The 27,895-nt window shown below is 40.0% G+C and overlaps 3 protein-coding genes across 4 annotated transcripts in view; 2 read left to right on the forward strand and 1 right to left on the reverse strand.

Moving 5' to 3' along the window:
- Positions 1-12,112, reverse strand: part of LOC135198123 (uncharacterized) — a 61,085-nt gene extending 48,973 nt beyond the window's left edge. The window contains exon 1 of one of the 2 annotated variants that reach the window (XM_064225587.1): positions 11,977-12,112. The gene's annotated coding sequence lies outside the window, so the exon portion shown is untranslated. The remainder of the gene's footprint in view (positions 1-11,976) is intronic. The other variant, XM_064225588.1, reaches the window with a different exon arrangement.
- LOC135198122 (uncharacterized) lies at positions 12,068-14,687 on the forward strand. The gene is made up of 7 exons (XM_064225586.1): positions 12,068-12,201; positions 12,757-12,805; positions 13,116-13,191; positions 13,650-13,796; positions 13,926-14,047; positions 14,214-14,325; positions 14,456-14,687. The coding sequence occupies exons 1-7, from the start codon at positions 12,095-12,097 to the stop codon at positions 14,569-14,571; spliced, it is 729 nt and encodes a 242-aa protein (XP_064081656.1). The 5' UTR covers positions 12,068-12,094; the 3' UTR covers positions 14,572-14,687.
- Positions 14,688-19,801: 5,114 nt separating this feature from the next.
- On the forward strand, positions 19,802-27,772 carry LOC135198121 (uncharacterized). The gene is made up of 7 exons (XM_064225585.1): positions 19,802-20,046; positions 22,188-22,326; positions 24,805-24,865; positions 25,428-25,595; positions 25,996-26,123; positions 27,035-27,137; positions 27,251-27,772. Exons 1-7 carry the CDS (start codon positions 19,991-19,993, stop codon positions 27,352-27,354), a joined length of 759 nt encoding a protein of 252 aa, XP_064081655.1. The 5' UTR covers positions 19,802-19,990; the 3' UTR covers positions 27,355-27,772.
- The last annotated feature ends 123 nt before the right edge of the window (positions 27,773-27,895 follow it).

Here is a 27,895-nt window from a genome sequence, read left to right on the forward strand (position 1 = left end):
ATTGTGTCTGAAGATCTCTCGAATGCAATCCGGAGGTGAGCGTTGGTGCAAATTTTACAACGTTCTGGAAGTTGCTGTAGAGAGCGTAATCAAATGCTTAAGAACCCGGTAACTGACCAAGATGCGTCAGGTAAGAGTGGAGCTGGGAAAGGTTCCAACGGATTGGGGAAATGAAATAATATCATTCCTTTATATGTAAAAAAAAATGTGATGGGAAGGAATATCTTCCTCGCGGAATTCCAGCGTACGTTCGTAACAGATGAGACTTTTCTCATAGACGTCCCATTATTGCCAGATAAGACGCTATATACGGTCCGCTGGTATAGAGTGGCGCTGTGTCACGTTCAGTTACTGCTGCAGTGTGGGGTCTTTAGCGGCGGGGGGTTAAAACCAACATTCTTTGGTGGCACCTTTGGTGTCCTTGTTTCATGTGAATATGCTTCATGTGCTGAAATAGCGACGATAATATCACATCAGGAAAGTGTCCAGAGAAATGTAGTCGCGCTATCATGATAGGATATTACAATTTAGAGGAAAACCCCAGCAGACAACGGAAACACCAGTGTATGACATCGACATGACAGCTATTATGCATCATCAGCGAAGTCCGTGTTGGAAGACACTCATGATCAAGAACTAGGTTGTACCAAGGTTGCTTCCACTTTCCTGTACTTTCGCTTTCCCTAATCTCCTCTCATCTCTTGAGTTGTGCTACAAAGGCCTGTCTGATAGCCTTGAAGAGGAAACCTAAAGCTGATATCAGATGGATTTTATTGATTATCATTTCCTTGATTATCTGCCTTGCTTGGAACGGAATGGAACATAAGAGTTAGGCTAAGACCACGTTCTAGGACCTATGAGGTCATTCAGCACTGAAAGGGGAAACTAATTAAAAGTAAAGATGGTTTGAAAGGTGTAACAGGAGGAAAACCTGCCAGTTACAGTATGAAACGGTCCTTAGGAGACGGTGGAAAGTAAGAAGGAAGTGAGAATATGATCATCGGAGGTACAGTCAAAGGAATGAAAGAAGTCGCAGCTAAGAAACAGAAGGACGCTGCAAAGAACCTTCAGTAATTCCTACAGTACACCGCGTGAGGTGCACTGAGGGCGCTACCCCCATTTGGGGCCTTGTTTACCACTTAACGTTACCCTAAACGTCTTCAAGATTTTCATTCTCTCTCTCTCTCTCTCTCTCTCTGGAACTCGTGATCTCTCTCTCTCTCTCTCTCTCTCTCTCTCTCTCTCTCTCTCTATCTCTTTCTCTCTAGAACTCGTGATCTCTCCCTCCATCTCTCTCTCTCTCTCTCTCTCTCTCTCTCTCTCTCTCTCTCTCTCTGGAACTCGTGATCTCTCTGGAACTCGTGATCTCTCTCTCTCTCTAGAACTCGTGATCTCTCTCTCTCTCTCTTCGGAAATCGTGATCTCTCTCTCTCTCTCTGAAGCTGATATTGTGCAGGCTATTAATGAAATTAAAAATGGAGCTGCAGCAGGGCCTGATGGAGTTCCTGCTATTTTGTTAAAGAAAGTAGTTCATTCTATTGCAAAGCCACTTGCAATATTATTAAGACAAAGTGTAGATACAGGCAAGATTTATGATGAGCACAAATTAGCATATATTACCCCTACATTCAAAAGTGGATCAAGACTAGAGGCAAGTAATTATAGGCCTGTGAGTCTAACATCACATATTATGAAAGTGTATGAAAGGGTAATGAAGAAAAATATTATGAAACATTTAATAAAAAATAATCTGTTTAATATTGGACAACATGGTTTTTTACCCGGAAAAAGTACACAAACCCAACTGTTAGTCCACCGTGAGAACAGATACAAAAATATGAAAAGCGGAAATGAAACAGATGTGGTTTATCTACACTTTGCAAAAGCTTTTGACAAGGTAGACCATAATATATTAGCGAAGAAAATTAGAAAACATAATATAGTCACTATAGTGGATAAAGTAGGAAGATGGTTAAAAGAATTTTTACACAACAGAAAACAGATAGTTATTGCAAACGATGAGAAATCGGATGAAGCTAAGGTAATATCCGGTGTGCCACAAGGTACGGTGCTAGCTGCATTGCTGTCTATTATTATGATTGCAGACATAGACAGTAATGTTAAGGACTCGGTAGTGAGTAGTTTCGCCGATGACACAAGAATAAGTAGAGAAATTACTTGTGATGAAGATAGGAACGCGCGACAAAGAGACCGTAACAAAGTATATGAATGGGCAGAGGTAAATAGGATGGTATTTAACTCTGATAAATTTGAATCAATAAACTATGGAGACAGAAGGAAAGCTATATGCATATAGGGGACCTAATAATGAGACAATCACAAATAAGGAAGCAGTTAAAGACCTTGGTGTGATGATGAATAGGAACATGTTATGCAACGATCAAATAGCAATTCTATTGGCAAAATGTAAAGCAAAAATGGGAATGTTGTTACGGCATTTCAAAACAAGAAAAGCTGAACACATGATTATGCTTTATAAAACATATGTTCGTAGTCCACTTGAATATTGCAATATGATATGGTACCCACACTATCAAAAGGATATTGCACAAATAGAGAGTGTACAAAGGTCCTTTACAGCTAGAATAGAAGAAGTTAAGGACCTTGACTACTGGGAAAGACTACAATCCTTAAAATTATATAGTCTAGAAAGGAGAAGAGAACGCTACATGATAACTCAGGCATGGAGACAGATAGAAGGAATAGCTGAAAACATCATGAAGCTAAAAATATCAGAAAGAGCAAGCAGAGGTAGATTAATAGTGCCCAAAACTATACCAGGAAAAATAAGGAAGCAGACAGGACATTAATCCACTACGCACCAGCATCGATAATGCAGCGTCTATTCAATGCGTTGCCAGCTCATCTGGGGAATATAACAGGAGTGAGCGTAGATGTGTTTAAGAATAAGCTCGACAAATATCCAAACTGCATCCCAGACCATCACAGATTAGAAGATGCAAAATATACCGGAAGACGTACTAGCAACTCTCTGGTAGACATTAGAGGTGCCTCATACTGAGGGACCTGGGACAACCCGAACAACATGTAAGGTCTGTAAGGTAAGGTAAGGTCTCTCCGAAACTCGTGATCTCTCTCTCTCTCACACTTTCTTTTTTACACAACAGAAAACCGATAGTTATTGCAAACGATGAGAAATCGGATGAAGCTAAGGTAATATCCGGTGTGCCACAAGGTACGGTGCTAGCTGCATTGCTGTCTATTATTATGATTGCAGACATAGACAGTAATGTTAAGGACTCGGTAGTGAGTAGTTTCGCCGATGACACAAGAATAAGTAGAGAAATTACTTGTGATGAAGATAGGAACGCGCGACAAAGAGACCGTAACAAAGTATATGAATGGGCAGAGGTAAATAGGATGGTATTTAACTCTGATAAATTTGAATCAATGAATTATGGAGATAGAGAAGGAAGGCTATATGCATATTAGGAACCTAATAACGAGACAATCACTAATAAGGAAGCAGTTAAAGACCTTGGTGTGATGTTGAATAGGAACATGTTATGCAATGATCAAATAGCAATTCTATTGGCAAAATGCAAAGCACAAATGGGAATGTTGTTACGGCACTCAAAACAAGAAAAGCTGAACACATGATTATGCTTTATAAAACGTATGTTCGTAGTCCACTCAAATATTGCAATATGATATGGTACCCACACTACCAAAAGGATATTGCACAAATAGAGAGTGTACAGAGGTCCTTTACAGGAGAAGAGAACGCTACACGATAATTCAGGCATGGAAACAGATAGAAGGAATTGCCGGAAACATCATGGAGCTAAAAATATCAGAAAGAGCAAGCAGAGGTAAATTAATAGTGCCCAAAACTATACCAGGACAAATAAGAAAAGCACACAAGACATTAATCCACTACGCACCAGAATCGACAATCCAGCGGTTATTCAATGCGTTGCCAGCTCATCTGAGGAATATATCAGGAGTGAGCGTAGATGTGTTTAAGAATAAGCTCGACAAATATCTAAGCTGCATCCCAGACCATCCAAGATTGGAAGATGCAAAATATACCGGAAGATGCAATAGCAACTATCTGGTAGACATTAGAGGTGCCTCACTCTGAGGGACCTGGGGCAACCCGAACAAGGTGTAAGGTCTGAAGGTAAGGTCTCTCGGGAACTCGTGATATCTCTCTCTCTCTCTCTCTCTCTCTCTCTCTCTCTCTCTCTCTGAAACTCGTGATCACCCCACCTCCCTCTCTCTCTCTCTCTGAAACTCGTGATCTCTCCCCCCCCCCCCCCCCCCGCCCCACCCGCCCTCTCTCTTTCTCTCTACAGTCACAAAGACAAACAGTCCAATAATCTTTCTATTCGAACTGGAATGGAATGATGCCTCGTGAGAAGGTAGCTTATTGGACACCTCCTCCCATCCCGCGAGAGACTTAGCATCATAAATACTAGAAAGTTCAGCCATCTATCTATAGCTCACTGACGAGAATTATTCCCTCAAGATGTTTCCCCTTCGTCCAGCTCACGAAAGTGGTCCAGCTAATCACAAGCGGCCTGACATTCAGATCCCTAGGGGACATTTTGAGTATTTCTCACGTGAGAAACAAATGAAGAGCCCGGGACAATACCTCTGCGGCAATTCCGTTTCCCCCCGGCTATGGCAGGAGACAGATAGCCAACATCCCCTTCGCAGATGAAATGCAAACGTAAGATGTCAGCGAAACGTTGGACAACCGTCATTTCTTCTTCTTCTTCTTCCATAGAACCAGCATGGTACTTTCCCCTTGACAGACACTGATTCGCTATGATAGTGACGCGCTTATTCTAGGAGGTCATCAATGGTGCAATCAGAATACACATTTTTTTTTCTCTCTAGATACATTAGTTTCTAGATTCCCTTCACGAGAAAATAGTATAGGATCCGCTGCCCTTTCACACAGCGGAAATCTTATCAATGAATCGACATTTTGTCACACGAAGAAAACCTCTCCCCAAGCCCCACCCTTTTTTTTTTAGTACGTTCGGTAATCGAAAACAAGTTGACCAGCGTCTTCGACACATGGTGTAACTATTGTTTTTTCTCAGGATGATTCCGTTAAGTTCAGAAGAAACGTAAGTAAACGAAATGTTGCGTCATAAAGCATCCTTATACTGACTGACCACCAGGGGACAACGTTACACTGATGAAGCAATCTTACATCCTTTTCCCCGGTAGCGTTGTCATCCAGATGATGTGCCGTTTTAGAGGCTACGACTACCACCACCACTACAACTATAATACTCCAGCACCTGCTATATCATCGTGATCCACTCTTGCAGGATCTATAGCTTTAAGAAGATGATGTCCTATTGGCTAAAAACGTCGCTACTCTTTTTTTTAATAAAGAGGTTTCACTCGATGACGTCATACGGTTCTGAGAACATCGCATGCCAAGTTTTTGATTGTGGAATTCTTTGGGTATCTAAGACGCAAACGGAATTAAATATTCTATTTTGCATTATTTTATCTTTTGCAAAAAATATAATAAAAAGAATGAAAAATGCATGTTGTTCGTTACTTTACGACTAAACTTATCAACTTTTGTTGTGCTCGAAATTGTCAAGACAAGTAAAAAAAAAGTTGCTGTAAGAATAGCGAAAAAGCTAAGAAAGATGAAATAAAAAAAAAACGACCTGACTTTCACTCTTTCGTTCTTCTCTCTTCTAACTTTCTCTTGGATGAGAGAGAGAGAGAGAGAGAGAGAGAGAGAGAGAGAGAGAGAGAGAGAGAGACCACTAATCTGCGAACAGAGAAAATGCTGGTTTCTTGCAACTCCTGGCGTCTAGAATGCCATTTCAGACACCGTAAAGACTGATACTCATCCTCTCTAGTAACCGCTAGATTTTAAAATTCACGCATATCATGTGAAATTAATATCCAATTCACTTTTACTCTGGAGAAACAGATCTAAAGTGAATTACGCGTGGTAATCCTATAGCCCTGGCAAAATATGAGCTGATATACCTTTCTGAGTCGGGAGCAAGGTGGTATATCGACTATAACCACTGAGCCATCAAGATGTATGCAAGTTTATATTGACCATGATGCTCATATCCATTATTATTTTTTTTTATTTTTTTTTTTATTTATTTTTTTTTTTTGCTCAGCAATGATGGAAAGAAATGAAGGAATAAACGACAACGACGTAAATGGAACCTCTGGCAACAGAGGAGCTTCGTCCGGCAGCCAGGTATTCAACCCAATTGAAGGGGAAGACGGTCAGGTACTTGGAGGTCGTCATCCAGCAACTGACCACCACAACGACAATAACCAACAGCCTGAGATTGGAGCTACAGAAGCAAACCAAAGGAAGAAATGGACAAGAGAAGAAAATAAGGAAATATGGAGATGCTACATTATTATTATTATTATTATTATTATTATTATTATTTATTATTATTATTATTATTATTATTATTATTATTATTATTATTATTATTATTATTATTATCATCCAAAAAATGGAGGCTACCCATATGGAAGAATCCCACTAAAGAGGCCATTAATTCACTTGAAATTCAAGCCTCCAAAGAATATTAGCAAGAAGTAAGACGAAGCACAAGGAAGAGATCCAACATATTAAAAATAAATCTATTCACTAATAGATGAAAATGGATTAAAATGCAAGGAAGATAGTTTTAGGGTAGTCACGCACTGCAACTTCCCTTGAAGTTTATGAAGTTCCAGTCGGACGACAACCTCGGGGAGGCGGTTATACCACCGCCATCTTGAATTCAAGATGGCGGTGGTTATACGCAGTCCAACGGTGTGAGGAGGACCTCTGGCACTGAGAAGTCCTACAGCGAGAATGAAAATCAGCTCCTTATCCGTGAAAAGATTTATTATATCTTCACCTTCGAGACAAGATTTCCTTCTGGGATAAAACAGGACAAGGAAAGCAACTCCCTCCTATTTACGGAGAACGCCGTGACGTCAGCCCTAAGCATCAGCCGGAAGCTGTGGAAAACCGTAATCAGATCTGACCTAAGGTAGATTCTTGGATGATCCCTATGTTTACGAGACGTTTGTTTGACGGCCGCTGATTGGCTAACACCAGGAGGTAGGCAGCTCCCAGCCAATCAGCGGCCGCCAGACGAACGGCTCGCAGGCATATGACTCCTCCAAGAATCTACTTTAAGTGAACCAGCTATAGTAGCTATGTGTTGGAAACAGTCTTATACAGTACGATAAAGTTTATAAGTAGGAAGGAAACCCGTCATGATCTCGGAAGGAAGTCGCGCCGCTCTCTCTTTCCTTTTTCAGATTTTGAGAATCTGAGCTGTTTTGTTGTTGTTGAGTGGGCCAATGGCTTCTCTCTCAAAATGTTCTGGCTCCAGCAGATAGGAAACTCTCAAATGCAGGTTACCGAAGGCGCTTCGTAACGGCCGGGATACTATCATCACTACAATAGCAGTGCTAGAAAATGTCTATCGTCCACTGAAGTAAACTCGATTTATATGTGGTTAGTTCTCTTATGTATATAAATATACGTATATTACATTATATTATATATATAAATGTATATATATACTATATATGTATATATAAATATATATGTCTTTCGGTGGTCTCGGTATAATGCTGTATGAGCTGCGGCTAAGGAAACTTTAACCACCACCCCGTGGTGGCCTATGCTATATCCTCGCCAGTGAAGTCGCACGATGCACGATTATGGTTAACTGTGACCCTAAATAAAGTAAAAACTACCGAGGGTAGAGGGCTGAAATTTGGTATGTTTGATGATTGGAGGGTGGGTGATCAACGTACCAATTTGCAACCCTCTGGTCTCAGTAGTTTTGAAGATCTGAGGGCGGACAGGCAAATCCATCTTAATAGTTTTCTTTTACAGACAACTAAAGAGAAAGCGAATACAGATTACATCACTAGATAACGAATGCTGGCCACGATTAGAATAATGGTTAAAAGCTCTTTTGAAAATCCATTAACAGGTAATAATTGTTGACTCGTTCTGATGCCCCGGACCCGAGATCGAATCCCGGCCGGGCATCAGAATATCTTCATTGCTCTCTTCATTTAGATCTATAGGCTTAGTAGTTACAAGTGTTTCCAAAATGTGTAGAAAGCGAGACGTTAAGAGGCCATTGTGGTTAATGAAAACATGACATGTTCATGTAGCTCTAAGGAAGCAGATTCTCCAATAGCGGGAAAATTCGTTGGGTGATGGTCTCAGCTGAAAGCTATCATAGACGTTATTGCTTTATTTGGTCTAACAATGATTTTTTTTTTACTGAAGTAAATCGTTCAAATAAATAAATAAAATGCAAATAATTAATCAATGAATATATTGTCAATGCTAATGAACTTTCAGCTCACCTCAGATCAGCATTGTTTGCGCAGGCCACCTACAGACAAAGAAGAGAGAGAGAGAGAGAGAGAGAGATAATTATTTGATTCCCTTCATTCCATTTTAAACCTTAGATAAAGAGCAGCAGAAATGAAGGGCTGGTCATTGCGCGTGCGCGCAATATACCAGACACCAAGCCATCTCTAACCGCGTAGTATTGACGAATCAACAGGTTCGACGCCCGCCCGACAACAGCCCCCCCAACTCTCCCGTCCCAAGATCTCAGGCGAAGCGAGGTCGCGTGACCATAAATGAAAACAAATACGTTTCGGCGCAATCGAGTTAACTGTACAGCAGCTACGTCATATAATCAAGGCTCCCACAAAATAGATTTATCTGTCGGTATAATGCTCTATGAGCCGCGGCTCATGGAACTTTAACCACGGCCCGGTGTAGGCCTATGCTATATTGTTGCCAGAAGCACCATCGTGGCTAAATTTAACCTTCGATAAAATACAAACTACTGAGGAGACCAGGGGGGCTGCAATTTGGTACTTTTGATGACTGGAAGGTGGATGATCAACATACTAATTGACCATCTGCAACTTGTTTCCTAAAAATACTCTTCTGCCTCATTCCGCGCTACAATGGAGCCCACCCACTGCTTGTGTATGTTCTACCTGTGGATCCCGTTCTGCTGCACAGTACTGGTTCTCTAAAACTCTGTTGTATTTTGTGATAGAATTCTGCCCCCAGCTTCACTCATTACAGCAGTATTGTAGTCAGGAATCGAAACTCATTCCCTTCAAGAGCGTCGGCAGTTTTGAAAACTGAGGGCGGACAGAAAAAAACTGCTGACGGACGTTCAACACCATCTCAATAATAACTTTCTTTTACTGGATACGTAAGCTTATTAGACCCACTGAAATCCCGGGCTGGGATTCTACGTTGTCTGTCACCTGTATGAAACGAGGTATTGAAGTTTGCTGTTGCGTGTCCGTCTGGCCCGCACGTTTCGCCCGGTAGTTCATGACCACCGTCTGTCTGTCTATCTGGACTGCTTTCATGACTGACCTCTGCTTGCAATATGTTTAGCGCTCTTTTCATTATCTTGTTCTTTACAGGGGGCGCTTTAGTGAAGTATGTTTATATATATATATATATATATATATATATATATATATATATATATATATATATATATATATATATATATATATATGTGTGTGTGTGTGTGTGTGTGTGTGTGTGTGTGTGTGTGTGTGTGTGTGTGTGTATTTAGCAACAAATGTCCTTTAATATCCAAAAAATTCTACTTGGGTTAACATTTATGAAGATACATTAATTCCGAGGTACAGCGAATTGGATATTCAAGGACATTTGTAGGTGAATGCGTGTATATGAATCACGGTGATGTGATAAAAATTCATATACTACATATAGTATATATATATATATATATATATATATATATATATATATCTATATATATATATATATAATTTTCAAGCCCTCGAACTTAGCAGCTGCATGAGACGTTTTCTTTCGTTTCGACAGAAATGAATGACTACTCTACAGACTTGGTTCCGTTGATCTTTGAAAAGAGCCGTCGTTTTTTTTTTTTTTTCCACAAACTTCTATCACTCACGAATCCGACAATAACGTTTGGATGACTGAAGTCTGATCATTACTCTGTGTTTGTAGTTGCCTGAATACGTACGAACGCCGCCAATCTAAAAAGTAAATATATAAATAAATAAACAAGTAAAAAAAAATGCACCGAAGTTTTCTGTACAGCGTATAATGCTGTATGATAATCTCGATGTGCTGCTTTATAAAACTCTCATCCGTGACCGGGCAGTGCTCAGTTGCCCCCCAGTTACGGTCAAGTGAAGACGCACGATCCATGGCTAACTTTAACCTTAAATAAATTAAAAACTACTCAGGTTAGGCGGCTCCAATTTGGTATGTTTGATGATTGGAGGGTGGACGATCAACGTACCAATTTGCAGCCCTCTGGCCTCAGTAGTTCTGAAGATCTGAGGGCGAACAGACAAACAAAGCCCTCTCAATAGTTTCCTTTTACACAAAACCAAAGACTTGTCTGTGCTTTATTGAAGTTCATCATATCAGTGAGTTAGTAAATAAAGCAACCAAATTCACTGAAAACCGACATAAACAAACAACAACAAAAAATGGCGCGCGCGCCCACGGGAGCTTTCGAGATAAGGCATCCGGGATATAGCCATGAAAAAAAAAATACTTTCACTTAAATTGAAGGAATATTCATTAAATAAAAGACGATTAGAATTATTCTAAGGAAGATGCAAAAGGAACTTTTGAATTATTGACTTCTACATGTATAAAGAAATCATGAGTTTATTTATGTATTTATTTATTTATCTTTACTAATTAATTTATTTATTTATTTGTAGCTGGAGAATGAACTGTAAGTTCCTTGTTTCAGTTATGGGATTAAGCATCAACCCAGTAGGCTGTGATTGCCTAAATCACGCTTAGGCATCAGAAACTGGCAATTTTGACGACTGGTTTGCCTCAGCATCATCATGATAAATCGGTAACAGTCTCAATGAACTTTGGGCACATCGATCAATTTATTTTTCTTTTAATGTGAAAAGAGAATGAAGATTGAACCGACGGCACATTGCTGGAGAATGTCAAACTATAAAGGGAAAAAGAAAGTTTATGAGCGTTTTCCATAAGGGATATTATCTGCTCGCTCCTCGAGCAGACGAAACCATGAGCATACGAATCGAGGTCTAGACGAGTACGAATGAACTTCCAGGTCCAGGTAAACACAGTCATCTCCCTCCTCCTTCTTCTCTCGAGAATCAATAGGACGGCAGGAACGTTCAGAGCTCCGTTTCAGGAGGTTTTTCTCCCGTTACTCTCATGAACGTACGATAGGCAATATTTCAAATGACGTCAAACTATTAAGGTGTGTGTATGAAGCCTATTGAATAAGCTGTTTTCGCAGAAAAATTATGAATTTAACGGCCCTACGCTGAAGAAACATAAACTACGTTGCACTGTCTTGTTTTCCTATTAAGAGGCAGACTATCCTTCTATATTCAGTGTTAATGAGTAACCCCCGATTCAGTCATATGATCATGGTAATCTCAACGTACATTTCGTTATTCTATTATTTCTCCTAGGCGCCTGAGAAGATTCGACAGGCGCCTCTCGTCAGAACATGCGTCGCAAAGATAGGACTTTCATGGGGTACGATCACTACTCGTATAGCTAAGCTTACATCACGTGACATGAGTCCTACGAACGTTAGTGTTCGTAAGCAACGTTTTCCCCAAGAACACTACCATACCGCGGCTCGCGAGAGGCCCGGAAACGCAGCCTGATGACTGTCCTAGAGTAATTTCCCCGTTTACTCGTGAACCGGTATATAAGCCGGCGAATCTATTACCCGGCCACATTGTGACTAGCGATCAGCAGAATCACAAGCAGTGCAATCGTCAAACAGTGTTGTTGGGCAAGAACTTGACTCAGTCCATTCTCAGCTGCTGTTAGAGGTAAAACTCGCTCCCGGTCAGCGATGCAAGAGTACTACATATACTAGATTGAAAAAACGGTTGTTATCTTACTCTCCAAAGTTGAGCAGGATCTCTGGAAACATTTTGAACATTTCTCTTCTCTCCCCGTGTAGGAAGGACGCCTCCACATCTCGACGTTACCGTAACTCAAGAAGGACCTTCGCTCACCATGAGACTTCCACAGAACGTTACAGGGGCAGACGTGACCAGTCCCAACAGCCATGAGTCCTTCGTCGGCGTTTCGGGAGTAGCTCTTCTCCTGGGATTCTTGACTGGGTAAGAGAGAACAGGAGATGGATAATACGAAAGCAAACACACACACACATACATATATATATATATATATATATATATATATATATATATATATATATATATATATAGTATATATATATATGTATGTATGTATATATATATGCCTTGCAATTTTCTAAATTAGCTTCACACTAACCACGTATTGATTTGATAGAAATATCTCAGTGAGCGTTTACAGTTATAGCAGAATAATCTAAAGCTAAAATTCTGACGTACACGTTAACATAATATCTGACCGCATATTATGTAAGATATATAGCAATAAGTGAAATGTAATATAGTAAATAAGTGAAATATAATATAGTAATAAGTGAAATATAATATAGAATATAATAATAATAAGTAAAATGTAATCCACATTGACGGTGTGTAAGATATATAGCAATAAGTGAAATGTAATATAGCAAATAAGTGAAATATAATATAGTGATAAGTGAAATATAATATAGAATATAATAATAATAAGTAAAATGTAATCCACAATGACGATATTTCATAATGTTTCTCAAAATGCAGATTACGAGCTCCAGCCACAGAAAGGACTGACGAAAGCGTCATCTCAAATGTAAGTCTTCTTTTCCGCTCAAAATCATTATCTTTCAACTGAACTGGCATGAAAAGAGTTGCCTTAAATTACCTTCGAAAATAACTCTTATAGAGAAACATCACTGCACTTTGCTGCCTTAGGTAACTTTAAAGCAATATCATTGCACTTTTCCAGTGGTGCGTCTTCTAGATTCTCACTTGAGAATTTTAATCCAAACACTTTGTTGTCTACAAAGTTAAAGATCGCTTTTGCTTTCTTAAGTTTTCACCTGCTATTATTATCGCTTACTTATATACTTATTTAATTTACTTATTTCTCCATCTTTCAGAATCTGCTCCCGATCGAAGATAGTGATTTCTCATCTCCTCCCCTGAGCGACTCTGGTACCCACTACAGGCCTCGGCGTAAGTGGACACGTTTTTCGCTATTTCTATGTTTTCATCGCGTTACCATTTCCTCCGTAGTGGCTCGAATCATTCATTCGTATTTGGATCTTTTTACCCATTCATTTATTCATTTATCTCTCTTCCTTTTCTAATCTCTGATCTTTTCTAGCAGACTTTCCCATGATCTTGTGTAACTTCTTAAAAATTAACAGCATATTCTTTGGAAGCCTGAATTTCATGTAGATGGCCCATGTAGGCTTATTCCCTGAGATTAGGGGTTTATATAATAACCATCATTATTATTATTGAAATTTGCAACAGCACTTGCTAGGGTAAAATCGTAAGCTTCACTTTTTTTTTTTTTACGGAAAACGTTTAGAAATCCGAAAGTGAAACTGGGATATACGTAACCGTAGATTTTACAGCATCGACTACCAAGCACGTGAAGTTCATCTTAGTCTATTGTCCTATTGCAGGCTCAGCAGAAGGCATTAGTCCCAAGAGGAGCAGGCACTGGTCGACGCATGGCGTTAAACTTCGGCCCAACAGTGACTTCATCAACTTTTTGCATATCGATGACGGATCTGTAGTCGTTGGCTCGGGACAAATGGAAAACAACAGCTGTAAGTATGCGACGATAATTCGAGATGAATTCTTCACCTGTGAACTTGATAAAATGACGCTGAGAAACAGATCGTCTTCTCTTCCTTTCACTTAACGACGTGTTCTTCTTCTTCTTCTTCCCCGAACAGTGTGTATGAGAAAGCACAAATTCAGAGTCACAGTCTTGGCCAGCGGAGAGTTTGTCGTCATGGAATCCCAACAAGGAGGAGAGTATTTGAGTGAAAACGACAGCGGGATAGTTGGAGTCCACGTAAGTATCACGCGTGTGTTATGTAGGCCTATATATATGTGCGTGTGTGCTTAAGTCTCTACCACAGTTCCATCGAAAATGATCTCTCCTACGGAGATTCTGAAACAAACAAACAATATGCGTTCTTTTTTTTAACGAAAGGCTAACGATTCTCTTCACTTGACAGACTGATGCATCGAGTGACGTCACGTCAGCCACAAGGACAGACAACAGATTCTTCAGGATATTCAAGAAAGATGAGGGCGACGCGTATTACGTCATACAGAACATGCACTCGGGTAGGTCTCGAGCACCTTGGGGACATTGTCATTTGAGCTGTTACACACATAGACACATATTTATCTATTTGCTTTGTTTGTGTATTTACTTAGTTGTTTATTGATCAATTCAACAAATCTCTTATTGCAGGTCGGTACCTACACGTCGAGAACGGCACCGTTTCCACAGTCACCGAAGAGGAGCTGGAGACCAGCGGCACCGCAGTCCAATTCGACATGTTCGACTGTGACGTCACTTCCGGTTGATTTTGTCACTGGTTGCGTCAAGCCTCTGGAGCTGGGAAAACCAAATAGCGAGGAAAATGGGTTGAAATACGCCGTGTGTGTATATATATATATATATATATATATATATATATATATATATAGTATATGTATGTATGTAGTGTGTGTGTGTGTGTGATGTTGACTGTTAATGTATACGCTTCTATTTATTTATTTATTCCGATATTTATTCCATTCTGACCAAAGAGTAACTCGTGTTCAGAAACTCAGTGGCCTATAAGGGTTTTGTACAAATATTTATTTTCTTCCTTAATGGAAGTGGCTGTGATTATATCTATAATGCTTATTTTATAGTGAATAAAACACCTTTTTAAATTCTTGTTTGTTTCATTAACTTCTCTCGCATTCTGAAAGGCATAGCGAAAGTTGACAGATACCTATTTACGTTAAGCGAATAAACCAGACAAGAAATAATGGATGGAAACTGGAACTAAAGAGATACAACGCATCCCAGTGTGGGAACTTCTTCACATACAAGAGACGTGACGCTGGAACAGACTGCCACCAGCAGTTCTAAACAGCAACAGCGTGGAAGAGTTTAAAAGAAAGCTAGACAAAATCATTAGGACATTGTGAATGAACAGGAAAACCTGCTCCAAGAGATAAGTGAGCACTCGATGTCTCCTCGGATGGACTAAAAAGTCTTAGGGACATTCTAATCCTTGTAACTCTCTCTCTCTGTAAGGTTTTTATCCCTCCCTCTTCCCAGTGCAATACGAAAATGATTACGCGCACATGAACGGGAAGGATACGCCTAAGTCCTTCATTATGTCCTTCTCTGTAACATCCTGCCAGCCAACTAAGATATACGTCACTGTATTGTCTCTCTTTATCATTTTGAGGCGACTCGAAATCTAGTACCGTTGGGCTATACAGTTGGACGGGTCGGTTACGTGCTTGACTACCGATCTCAGGGTACGGGTTCGATACCCCGCCCTGCCAACGTGAAATCAGAGGAATGTCTTTCTGGTGGTAGGAATCCATTTCCCGAAGTGGTTCGGATCCCACAGCAAGCTGTAGGTCCCGTTGCTAAGTAAACAATTGATTCATATGGTAGATTCACATCAGCCGTGCATCCGAAGTCTAGGCCTGTCCCTTACGACGCTCCTGATTGGCTGTTGATAAGCCAGTCACAGCACTGGAAACTCTCAGGGCTCTCGAGTGTTCACATAGGCAGGATGTATGTTCCACCTCTCCTCGGGGATACGTTTGAAAGGCCTATCTCTAAAGAAAGGTGGAACATACATCCTGCCTATGTGAACTCTCGAGAGAGACTGAGAGTTTCCAGCCCTGAGATTGGCTTATCAACAGCCAATCAAGAGCGTCGTAAGGGACAGGCCTAGACATCATATGCACGGGTGATGTGAATCTACTATAGTATAGTGGTTAGTTAGTGGAATGACACTCAGATGTCGCGGATTCGCGTCTCCCACAGGTCGATGAAATATCAAATCACTGTTTCTGTATCATGATCAGTTACTGCTGCAGTGTGTGTGGGTCTGCGGTGGGAGGTTGCAACATGCATTCTTTGGAAGCTTGAATTTCAAGTCAGTGGCCCCTGTGAATCAGTGTTTCATGTGACTAGGTTTTATCTACTGAAATATAATAATAATCTAGATTCAGTATCTTTATCCTAGATAACGTTTCCTGTCCATCTTATCATCTCTTAGTCGTGGACTTGATTAGCACTAGAAACTCTCAGCCACGACACATGAAACTTTCAGCCAAGGCCCGGTTGTGGCCTCTCTTTGCCAGACGCACAGTCATGGCTAACTTTACCCTTACATAAAAAAAAAAAACTACTGTGGCTAGAGGGCTGCAATTTGTTACGTTTGATGATTGGTGTATGGATAATCAACATAGCAATTTGCAGCCCTCTGGCCACAGTAGTTTTCAAGATCTGAGGGCGGACAGAAAAAGTGCGGACGGACAGACAGCCATCTCAATGTTTTCTTTTACAGAAAACTAGATTATCTCTATATATTATGTTTATTGAACACCACAATATCTATTTGATCTACTAATATATATATATATATATATATATATATATATATATATATATATATATATCAATATATATATATATATACATATATATACATAATATATATATATATATGTGTATATATATATATATGTATATATGATGTATATATTATATATACATTGATATATATATATATATATATATATATATATATATATTATATAGAAAGCCAAAGTAGCAGCGAACAAAAGTGCTGAGATGGTTAAAGTCTCTCTCTCTCTCTATACCAAAGTTAAATAACTAAATCACATTCATTGTAGGAATCGCTAATCGTACAGGTAAACGGGGACGACTGTTTGATTCAGTAATTCAAAGAAAGCTACACGTAGCATCCAAGCAAATTCTTGATAGAGGAACTCGCAGTGGAAGAATCATGAATTAGTAAGAAACTCGAAAAAACAGGCAGAAACACTCAAACAAGTGTATACGTACATTCCCACACTCCTCTACGCATGGCCACGCCTAGACTATACTGAAACACGTATCTTCTCAAATGTAATTCTAATGACGCAAAGTGCTCCTAGATTGCCTCATCCGTTCGTGTCATAAAGACATAAACGCTCTAAACATAAGCGTCTTCATTCCTAGATGTGTACGGAATGCCGGTCTAGCAAATTCCATGTCAACAGGTACAAAGCTGATCAATATGTTGCGAGGGAAGGTCGCGTTGTACACGCTGGGCCTACAGATGATTGCCCAGACAGTTACCATGAGTATTGTACCTGTATTCTTTGGCTGGTGAAACTGATTTTATTCAGTGACGACAAGCAGACGCAACAACATTAATCAACAGGTAAAATATGCGCAGAAGAAATCGAGTTTTCTGTATATCGCATAACCCGGGCCACCGAAAATAGATCTATCTTTCGGTGGTGTCGGTATAATGCTGTATGAGCCGTGGCCCATGATACTTTAACCACGTCCGGTGGTGGCCTCGCCTATATCGTTGCCAGACGCGCTATTATGGCTAGCTTTAACCTTAAATTAAATCAAAAGTACTGAGGCTAGAGGGCTGCAATTAATTATGTTTCATGACTGGAGGGTGGACGATCCACAGAACCATTTCCAGCCCTGTAGCCTCAGTAGTTTTTGAGATCTGAAGGCGGACAGAGAAGAGTGCAGACGGATAGACAAAGCTTTCACATTAGTTTTGTTATTTGGACAGACTTGAAATGTCAACATCTATTGCTTTGATACCTGTTTCCACCTTTCCTGAAAGAAGTGTCTGCATGGCCATATTTCGAAAAGTAGGTTACAGTTCAAATCATTCGTGGCAAAGAGACGAAATGAATATGAGTTCGCGCATCAAATGCCCACGTCAGTAGCAATTATGACTTGGACCATCGACGGATGGTCTCTTGTTTGACACTTCTTCATAAATTGTATTTCGACAGAGATCTTTCACATGAACGATTCATCCCTGATCCCCTTCATCTGCCGAGACCAGCCAGACAGATTCGCTGAACAGCAGCACAAGTATGCAGTGAATGTGCCACATTGTCTAACTTCTAAGTTCCAGAGGTCCTTTATTCCTCTCCCTGTTTGACTGTGGAACAGACTCCCAGAAGTTGTCATGCAGATGGAACTTCAGAAGTTGAAGAGGAAATGCAATGCACGACTACCCTAATGGCATTCTTCCTGCATTATATTAGATTTTTATATATTCTTTTTCTTTTTTAATATGTGGGATCTCTTCTTTCTGTATTCCCCTTTACTTCCTCTTACTTCTTAATGAACACCGTATTCTTTGGAAGCTTGAATTTCAAGTCAGTGACCCCTTTTGGTGTAGATATAATCCTCGTTATTTTTGTGAGATATCTCCATATCACAGAATTTTCATATAATCACAGGCTTCAAGATAGTCATGCTATAAACCAGTTATATTCTTACATGCACACAAACACACACACACGCACTTATACAAGCATGACTTGCCATTTTTCTTAATAGCCGAATGGTCAAAGTCGGTTGTCAATATTTATTTCAAAAACCAAAGGCTTGGTTTCTTTATAATTTATAATTCTTTTTGAGCGAGATTTATTAAGGTATAATAACTTCAATATCAAATTATTATTTATATATATATATAGATATATATATATATATATATATATTACTATATATATATTATATAATATATATATGTATATATATGTGTGTGTGTGTTATCAGTGTGCTCGTGTGGTGTGTTATGTGTAAGAGACCAGATTAGCAAACTTGATAACATTTGCCATCTTTCCCGTCTTTATTTAGAAAAAAATACTCTACTTGTTTCTCCCATATTTTTTAGCGTCAAGCACATCTCACTGTTCACTGATCTTCTTCAGGATCACATATTTCAAATCTACCTCGCCTACAGACGAAAAGTATTTTAACAACGGTTGTGTCCCTTTATCTAATCCCCACCACCACCCCAAAAAAAAAAGTTCGTTAAAGGACTGCCTGTCATGGTTGCTGGTTCATGGAGCCATTGGTTTGGCTCTATTGGGAGGATGGGAATTGAATGGAATATGCGATTTAGGCAAAAGGACCCATAGCTCAGGCAAGTAGAGAAATTATACTTTTTCAAGGTAACAAGGTTCACTTACGGCTGGAGTAGTTGTCCAAGAATTGAGCTGAAGAGTCTTCCTAATTGGGGAAAGTCCAAACTATAATTTTCCTGGTCCCATACCAGCACGATATCAGTGACCTTCTTGAAGTTCTATCTCCCTAAATGCATTGGTCAACTTCATTTCCTTTCGTAAGAGTCCAACAACAATAGCCATAATGTATTGATTCGGACCAATTAAGGATTTTTCCTTAACCCCGTGTCTCCCCACCACCCTTTTATCAAAGAGGCCCGCTTAATCTGAAGGGAGTTTGACAGATATACAGCGCGGCCTAATCGAACACTGCAGCGGTCGGGAGGGTCACAGTTTACATTCAATGATGTCACTTGAATCCCGCCCTGTCCCCCACCACCATCCCCGTTCCCACGGGCTTGCTTACCAGCCTCGCATACTGATAAGTTATGCAAGAGGCATGCAACTAATCAGCCTACTGAACAAACAAATGAAGTTGGGGCTCCTAAGACATCCTCCCTCCCGCCAGGCCCTTGGAATCCCTGTTAAGAATTTCCGTGAAATGTGGTAACCCCTGAGTCAAGAAGAGATCCAAGACAATATTAATATCCTGCCGGTTCACCGTCGTCAGTCGTCCTCAACCAGTGGCCGCGATAGGAGGAGGTGACTGTGTTGTGTTATTATAGATGTCGATCTGTGTCAGCGAGTATGAAGTTCTTGGGGCAATGAGTAGTAGCTGGCAGTGAGAAGTGAGGTATCCTTGACTCGTATGCTTTCATTTCGACTGCTAGTCATGACTGCTAGCTTATGTTTATGCACCGTTCAGTAAGTACGACTCTCGTGTTTCTGTTTTTAGTAGTTATGACAGCCTCTACATCCAAGGTAACCTTGACAATGAATCAGAATATACAGATTCTGAAAACAGGGCGTCGTTGTAAATAGGTTTCTTATACATAGTGGGCCTAGGCCTACCTTATCTCCACTCCTGCAGAACGAGGCGGTATAGATTAGAGCCAAACTCACTCACTAATCATTTCTATTGCTTTACACGCCTTGGACTTATCTTCTCCCATACGTTAAATTCCAGAATTGTTTTGTGACTGCATTCTAGGAACAGGTGCGTGATCTTCCTTTTCCAGGCCATCTGAATTCCCATTCCACCAGGTGTCCTAGTTTCATACCGATCAGTGCCGGAGGCATTTCGTTCTTTCGTTAAAAAAAACTAACTTGGCAGTTAGTATAACAATCTTCTTTATTTTGAAAGACTCCTAGTTCTTCCGCATTGCTTACTGGTCTGTTCTTTTATCTTTGCTGATTTGCAATAACCAAAGTCTAATCGAAACGCGGAAGTGAACTGTACAAACGGGACAGGGAGGAGAGCGCCTGATATTGAAACAAAGAAGAGGAAGACAAAACTGAGTCGTCCTTACCTGAGAGATAGCATGACCGAAGAGAGGCATCCCCGAGTTTATTTTTAGCTCATCTTTATCAGCTCCTCTGGTCCTTAATCTGAAGGTGAAGAAGCAACAGATAAGATAAGAAATGTAGTAGGAAGAGAAAAGGTGATGATCAAAGGAAAGGAAGCATGCAGATCAGCTTGTCTCCGTTGACGTAAAATAGCAAACAACAATAATAATAAATGATTGACAGTTAAACCCGGATGACAAACGGAGTTTGTAAAGTATTATGAGTAATGTTACCCCCTTGTTTAAGACAATGATAAATACGTACAACTTAATAAATTACCAAATTCTCTCTTAGAAACCGGAAAGTCTTATAACTTCTGAGTAATAGTGGTGATTTTTTTTTTATGTCACGGATGTTAAGCTTCGATGCAGGCGTATTGACTTATATTGAATAGAGAATTTAGACCAAAGGGCGAGCACTGGGACCTATGAGGTCACTCAGCACTGAAACGGCAATTGACGATGAAAGGTTTGAAAGGTGTTGACAGGAGAAAATATCTCGCAGTTACCCTATGAATCAATTGTCAGGAGAGGCTGGAAAGGAAGATGGAAGAAAGAGAATATGAAATGAGGTATAGTTTTGATTGCAAAATCAGAATCACACAAAAATTATCATCTCAATTTTCGTTGCCGACAGAAATGGACTTGTTTCGGTTTATTGTAAGATATTTCAGTACGTCAATTCTAGCTTTCTTAATTTACCGAACGTGATTCTTTCATTTACGATGAGCCACAAGAATTTTGCAAAAATGAACGACTTAATTTATGAATTAATTTTCGAAAAAAGGATTAAAGAAACCGTTGCTGAAGGATTTGTGACTAAGAGAGTTCATTCTTTCGACTCTTTTAGTAAAAACTCCTGCAAATAATGATTTCTTTCATCCTTTTTTCGAAAATTCACTTGTTTACTAAAGTTGCTCATTTTTGGACAATTCTAACCTATATTAATGATGATGCTACTTTAGTAGGCGGTTTCCTTGAGTGTTTCTACACTGTTTCGCGTGATTAGTATTATAGTAGATTCACATCAACCGCGCATCTGATGTCTAGGCTCGTCCCTTATGACGCTCCTGATTGGCTGTTGATAAGCCAATCACAGGGCTGGAAACTCTCAGCCTGTCGAGAGAGTTCACATAGGCAGGATGTATGTTCCACCTCGCCTGGGGGATACTTTTGAAAGACGTATCCCTCAGCAGAGGTGGAGTATACATCCTGTCTATGTGAACTCACGAGAGAGACTGAGAGATTCCAGCCCTGGGCTTATCAACAGCCAATCAGGAGCGTCGTAAGGGACTGACCTAGATATCAGATACACGGTTGATGTGAATCTACTATAGTACTAATCACGGCGAAACACGCTTGATCCCTCTACGTAGACCGCCTGCTATAGCATAGCACCGAATAGTCTTTACGGATTAACTCGTGAAATTTTGAAATGAATCTCTAGAGAAGATTGTGGTGACAGTATTCTAAGTTTCTAACCGTGATTTTGCCTCCCAGACTTTACGCAGAAGCGGGACGACTCCCAGTGCTTCGAAGGACACCCACTAGGCAAAATTTACCGACGATCTCGCCACGCCCAGACGAGGGGATGACCGTGGAGGATGACTCAGCGTTACAGGAAAGTCAAGCTCGTTTGGTGAGTGATGCTTCTTCTTCTTCTTCTTTCGTTTTTCCCCGTTTTCGTCTCCTCAAGTTTTCTGATGACGAAATTGTGACTCTCGGAGGGAAAGAAATTTAATTTTGCGACTATAGTAGATGACGAGAGAGAGAGAGAGAGAGAGAGAGAGAGAGAGAGAGAGAGAGAGAGAGATAAGATACATTGGTGGAACTGCATAACTAAGAAAAAGACATTTACAGTCTTGTGACTATAGTAGATTCACATCAACCGTGCATGTGATGTTTAGGCCAGTCCCTTACGACGCTCCTGATTAGCTGTTGGTGAGCTAATCACAGGACTGGTCCTCAGGAGAGGTGGAACATACATCCTGCTTATGTGAACTCTCGAGAGAGAGACTGAGAGTTTCCAGTCCTGTGATTGGCTTAGTAACAGCCAATCAGGAGCGTCGTAAGGGACTGGCCTAGACATCATATGGACGGTTACGATGTGAATCTACTATCGCCACAAGACTGTAAATGTCTTTTTCTTAGTTATTCAGTGTGGATCAGTTCCACCAATGTATCTTATCTCTCTCTCTCTCTCTCTCTCTCTCTCTCTCTCTCTCTCGTCATCTTTACTGTTATCACACCTCCTACGTTCTCTCCATTCTCGGGCATTCTTTCTTTCTGTACACCGTCCCCTTCTGCTTCGATTTATTAATGTAGAATTCCCCAGATTGTTTTGTTGTCCGTAAAAGAAAGCTGTAGAGATGGCTTTCTCTGTCCGTTCGCACTTTTTTTGTCCGCCCCTCAAATATTAAAACCTACAGAGGCTAGAGGGCTGCAAATTGGTACGTTCGTCATCCACCATCCAATCATCAAACATTCCAAATTGCAGCCTTCTAGCCTGAGTGGTTTTTGTTTTATTTAAGGTTAAAGTTAGTCATGATCGTGCGTATGGCACCACAACAACACAGGCCACCACGGCCGATTGAGATTTTCATGGTCCGGGGCTAAGAGTTTCATACCGCTTATACGCGGTGCATTTTCTTTTACTTGTTTGTCATTATCATGAATCACGGTCGCTTTGTACCAGAGGTGAGATTCCCTTTAAGTAAGACTACCTAAAGGTGACCGCAGGTAACATGAATTTCGCCTAGTCCATCGCGAACGAATTCTGGTTTGATATCCGCAAACTTCTCGGCCTTGACCGATTTTGCTTTCCCCGTCTTCTGCTTTCTGCGCATCTTGCTATGTTATCATCATTTTCTGCAGTTGTTCACTTCATCCTTGGTTAACCTTTCCTGTAAGGACAAACTCGATGCCTGGACTCAAGTTTAAATTGCTGATGCTTGGCACCTCTTCCCGTATTCTTCTTCTTCTCTGTGACACCTATGTACCCATGTTTATTTTTACAATTAAGCGTCTTTCGTTGCTATATCCATTTTTGCTTGTTCACTTGGAAAAGGAAATGCAGTGTCTGATTTACAAGACTATTACCTATTCAAATAGCGAAGAAACCCCCAGTAAAACATTTGGTAAGTGTTTCATCACCATGTTGACGATTTAGGAAAGCAAGATCACACACAGCGCCATCTTTTCGAAGCAGAAGGGATTTATCTCTTGGAACGAGGAGTAATATGGATACACCAAAGTCTAATCTCCGTAAGGGCAACGCATCATATTCTCGGTTAGATGATCTTTTTTTTTTTCTCCTACTTCAGAATCGCACGTCACCAGATGGTTTAGTGATTCGCCTTGTTCTTCACAAAAAGCTTGGAATCCATCAGTGCTCTTTTTACAGATGAGTCTAATAACGGCAGATGTGCATAATTGGGTCAGTCGTTTGCGACAAAATCTCTTATCTTGTACTGTTTGGCCTAAAACTTTGGTAGCGAAAAGAACGTAAAAAAAAAAAAAGGTTAAAAAATGGTACTTAGCAACTGAGCTCTCTGGCACAGAGATAAGCCAAGGACGGTTGTAAAAGATGGGAGTATTTCTGGTGTAGTACAGAGACAGTCTTTACTATGCCACGCTGAATGGCGTGGCCTTGTTTATTTTGGCTCCAGTTGGATACACTTGGCGTTGCCACTGAGAGAGAGAGATAGCCATCAACGATTTACATTTCAAAATTCGCACTTGCATCGAAGTAAAATATGCCGTGTATAACATTATCATCATATACGCCTAATTTTTGCTTCAGATTAAGCCGACTCCATCCAGTGGTCATACAAGTTTTGCCAACACCTTCAAAACATTGTGTTATTTTGCGTCTATATATATATATATATATGTATATATATATATATATATATATATATATAGATATATATATATATATATATATATATATATTAATATACTATATATACATATACAGTGTGTGTGTATAGAATTTCTAAATGAAAAAACTGAAAATGTGATCGTTCACTTGAAATAAAAGTATATTATGAATACGTTAAAAAGAAAAACTATTTTTTTTATTTCATAACGAAGCTCCTCTTCCTCCTTCTTTCAGGAACTACGAAATTCAGAGTCCCCAGTGGCGCTCGTGATCGATTTGGTGAAAAGAAAAAGACGTGAGTGTAATTTGTAATGTGTATTGTATGGGCATCCTTCATCTCGTCATCTGTTCCATGCTTTATAGTCAAGATATTTATTTGCTGAGGGATTCTCAGCTTATAAACAAAGTGCATGACTTAAAACTTATCTAAATATTGCCCGATAACATGTCATATCTGCATCTCCTTGTTTTCGTTAATATTAAATTTTGTTTCCATATGTCTAGTTGTTGTAATGTTGCTGGATGGAATGGTATATAGAATTTAGGCCAATGGCCTAGCGCTGGAACCTAACGGGGTTATTCAGCACTAAAAGGGAAATTGAGAGCAGAGAGGTTTGACAGGTAATAAGAGGAAAACCTCGCAGTTGCACTATGAAACATTTGGTAGGAGAAGGTGGATAGCAAGATGGTAGAGAGAGAATATGAAATGCGGTGCAGTAAAAAGAATGAAAGGGGTTGAATCTAGGGAACGGAGGGACGCTGCGAAGAAGCTTAAGTAATACTTACAGTGCACTGCGTGAGGTGCACCGACGACGGTACTCCGCTACGGGTTTGTGACGTTGCGCCATCTCTTTCAGGATCGGTCTTCGGACGAGAATGCAGACAGGGAACCCGAGTGACTCACAGGCAGGAACGAACAGGGTCTTATTCCATCCGGCTGAAAGGCGATCATGCCCTCTACCTCACCTACATCACGGCAACTTCCTCCTTTAGCGTCTCTCGACTCACTGGCAGTAATAACGCAAGTAAGTGACATTTAGCTCGTTCACTGATGATTAGACTGTCACTGTCTTTTATCGGGAGATATGAACTCGCTCTCCAGAGATGGTCGCATGCGCATGCGCGCATCTTCCATTTTGGCGCCAATTTTCTTGGAGATTACCTTATCTTTTTTCTCATGACATATCCTTGACTTCCAAATACTTTCTCGGTCTGTTTGGGAAATAAGTGTTTTTCTTTTTCGTTGGTCTGTCTTTCAAAAAAGATTAAAAGTAATGTAGATAAAAAAAATACAATGTTTATTAGGATACTTACCATTATTCTCACAAACTTGTTACATCACACAATCGACGTGGAGAAAATGACAAAATATGGATTAGGCCTAAGTTTGACAGCGCCTCCGAATCAGGAACTTTCTGTTTCAAGGGTGCTTCCGGTTCCATTACTTCACATCGAGAATTCTTTGCCAGTCCAGCGGTGATCTCGTGATGCTGGAGACGCAGGGGAGAAGGAACTTTTTCTCTCCTACTGTTGACAACGGGATAACTGTGTCTGTACGTATGCATTCGACTCTCTCTCTCTCTCTCTCTCTCTCTCTCTCTCTCTCTCTCTCTCTCTCTCTCTCTCTCTCGCCTACTCTCTCTCTCTCTCTCTCTCTCTCTCTGAAAAAGAAAGCGTTTTTTATTTCTTTAATCATTCATAATTCACTGTATACTCAATTCTTTATGAGATCACAATATTGTAGACATTATCATTATAAGAATGACCCTTATTTGATTTCCAGAAAATTGTCTTCCTGGAATACGTAATGTTTAGTTTATTATTATTATTATTATTATTATTATTATTATTATTATTATTATTATTATTATTATTATTATTAAAAATAATGGCTACTTTAGCAGCGTTACACTTGTAGAGATTCTTCTCTGTTTTCCGAATAGCGGCTTTTTCCGTGCTACTTAAACAGGCTAGTAGGGCGCCTATAGAGGTTATGATCAAACAGTGTCAAAATCGGTAATATATTTGAATTTTACAGATAAACTATTATATCATAGTCATGAAAGTCATTAGCAATATTATCTCTCTCTCTCTCTCTCTCTCTCTCTCTCTCTCTCTCTCTTAAAGCGAGCTTTCGTCTGGAGCTGCCAGACATCTAGAAAGAGAGAAAGAGAATATTGTTAATGACTTTGATGACTATGATATAATAGTTTATCTGTAAAATTCAAATATATACACCGATTTTGACACTGTATTTGATCATGACCTCTATAGGCGCTCTACTAGCCTGTTAAGTAGCATGGAAAAAGCCGCTATTCGGAAAATAGAGAAGAATCTCTACAAGTGTAACGCTGCTGAAGTAGCCATTACTGTTAATTAAGTATGCTTGAGAAAGGGTCTGCTTCCTAAGTATTATTATTATTATTATTATTATTATTATTATTATTATTATTATTATATTCAGAGCGGCCTCTCTGCGAGCAGTACGACACACATAGATTCCAGATTCTTCCGAATATACAGAGAGCCAGGAGAGTTTCATGACAGAATCAAGCATTTGGCGTCAGGTGAGACTCATGACAAAACCGTAAAGATTTGTTAGAGGATTTCTGATACTTTTTGTCCGTCAACCAGTTAGCCCGTGTGTCGTTTTGATACTATTCTTTTTATTTCTTATCAGGTTCCTTCCTCTCGGCGACAGTAGATAGAGTGGTGTTGGCCAACGCAACCTCAAACGTCTTCCCAGACGACATGTTGTTCCAGAAGTTTCCCTGCACTTCTTGACCGCCGCAGGTTGCAAGAATTCTCGCAATTTTTAACTTCCAGTTGTGATGTGTGGCTTTTAGTCTCTGACCGTGAGGTAACTTAGCAGCCAGATGCGCTCTGGGTGGTACCAAGGCCAATGGTACAAGAAAAACAGCTTCGCTGGCTGGAAGCACGTTCTAGGTGTATTAAACTACACCGTGGCTGGAAGAAGGTTGATCGTGTGCAAGGCCTTGATTGTGTGTGACACTGGTATCGGTGCTGAACACGAATATTATAATTACCCGGGTTACCGTTTTCTTCCATAGTTAACAGGCCAGCGTAGTACTACCCTTTAGCAACAACCGATACAAAGCGATTGATTCAGTCTCTGAGTCTCATTACTGGATATCTTATTAATAATTCTTGAGCATTTCCAGAATAAACTCGAATTGTTATATACTTTGTTTTATTTATATTTGCCCCCCTCATTTTTAAGGTTACGAGTCTGAAGAAACTGGAATCTATGGGGATTGAGAGTTTTTTCTTTTGTAGACGTGAAACTTTATATGCATGCTAGGAT

Source organism: Macrobrachium nipponense, chromosome 21, assembly GCF_015104395.2.
Source record: "Macrobrachium nipponense isolate FS-2020 chromosome 21, ASM1510439v2, whole genome shotgun sequence".
Classification (NCBI taxonomy): domain Eukaryota; kingdom Metazoa; phylum Arthropoda; class Malacostraca; order Decapoda; family Palaemonidae; genus Macrobrachium; species Macrobrachium nipponense.

What these genes read in the sequence shown, in the direction of transcription:
- LOC135198121 (XM_064225585.1), top strand. Translation starts at nt 19,991, where the DNA reads ATGCTTTCATTTCGACTGCTAGTCATGACTGCTAGCTTATGTTTATGC. An exon ending in TTATGTTTATGCACCGTTCA is followed by an intron (nt 20,047 to 22,187) that starts GTAAGTACGACT and finishes TTTGCCTCCCAG; the next exon opens with ACTTTACGCAGAAGCGGGAC. An exon ending in ACAACGGGATAACTGTGTCT is followed by an intron (nt 26,124 to 27,034) that starts GTACGTATGCAT and finishes TATTATATTCAG; the next exon opens with AGCGGCCTCTCTGCGAGCAG.
- LOC135198122 (XM_064225586.1), top strand. Translation starts at nt 12,095, where the DNA reads ATGAGACTTCCACAGAACGTTACAGGGGCAGACGTGACCAGTCCCAAC. An exon ending in ACGAAAGCGTCATCTCAAAT is followed by an intron (nt 12,806 to 13,115) that starts GTAAGTCTTCTT and finishes TCCATCTTTCAG; the next exon opens with AATCTGCTCCCGATCGAAGA. An exon ending in TACCCACTACAGGCCTCGGC is followed by an intron (nt 13,192 to 13,649) that starts GTAAGTGGACAC and finishes GTCCTATTGCAG; the next exon opens with GCTCAGCAGAAGGCATTAGT.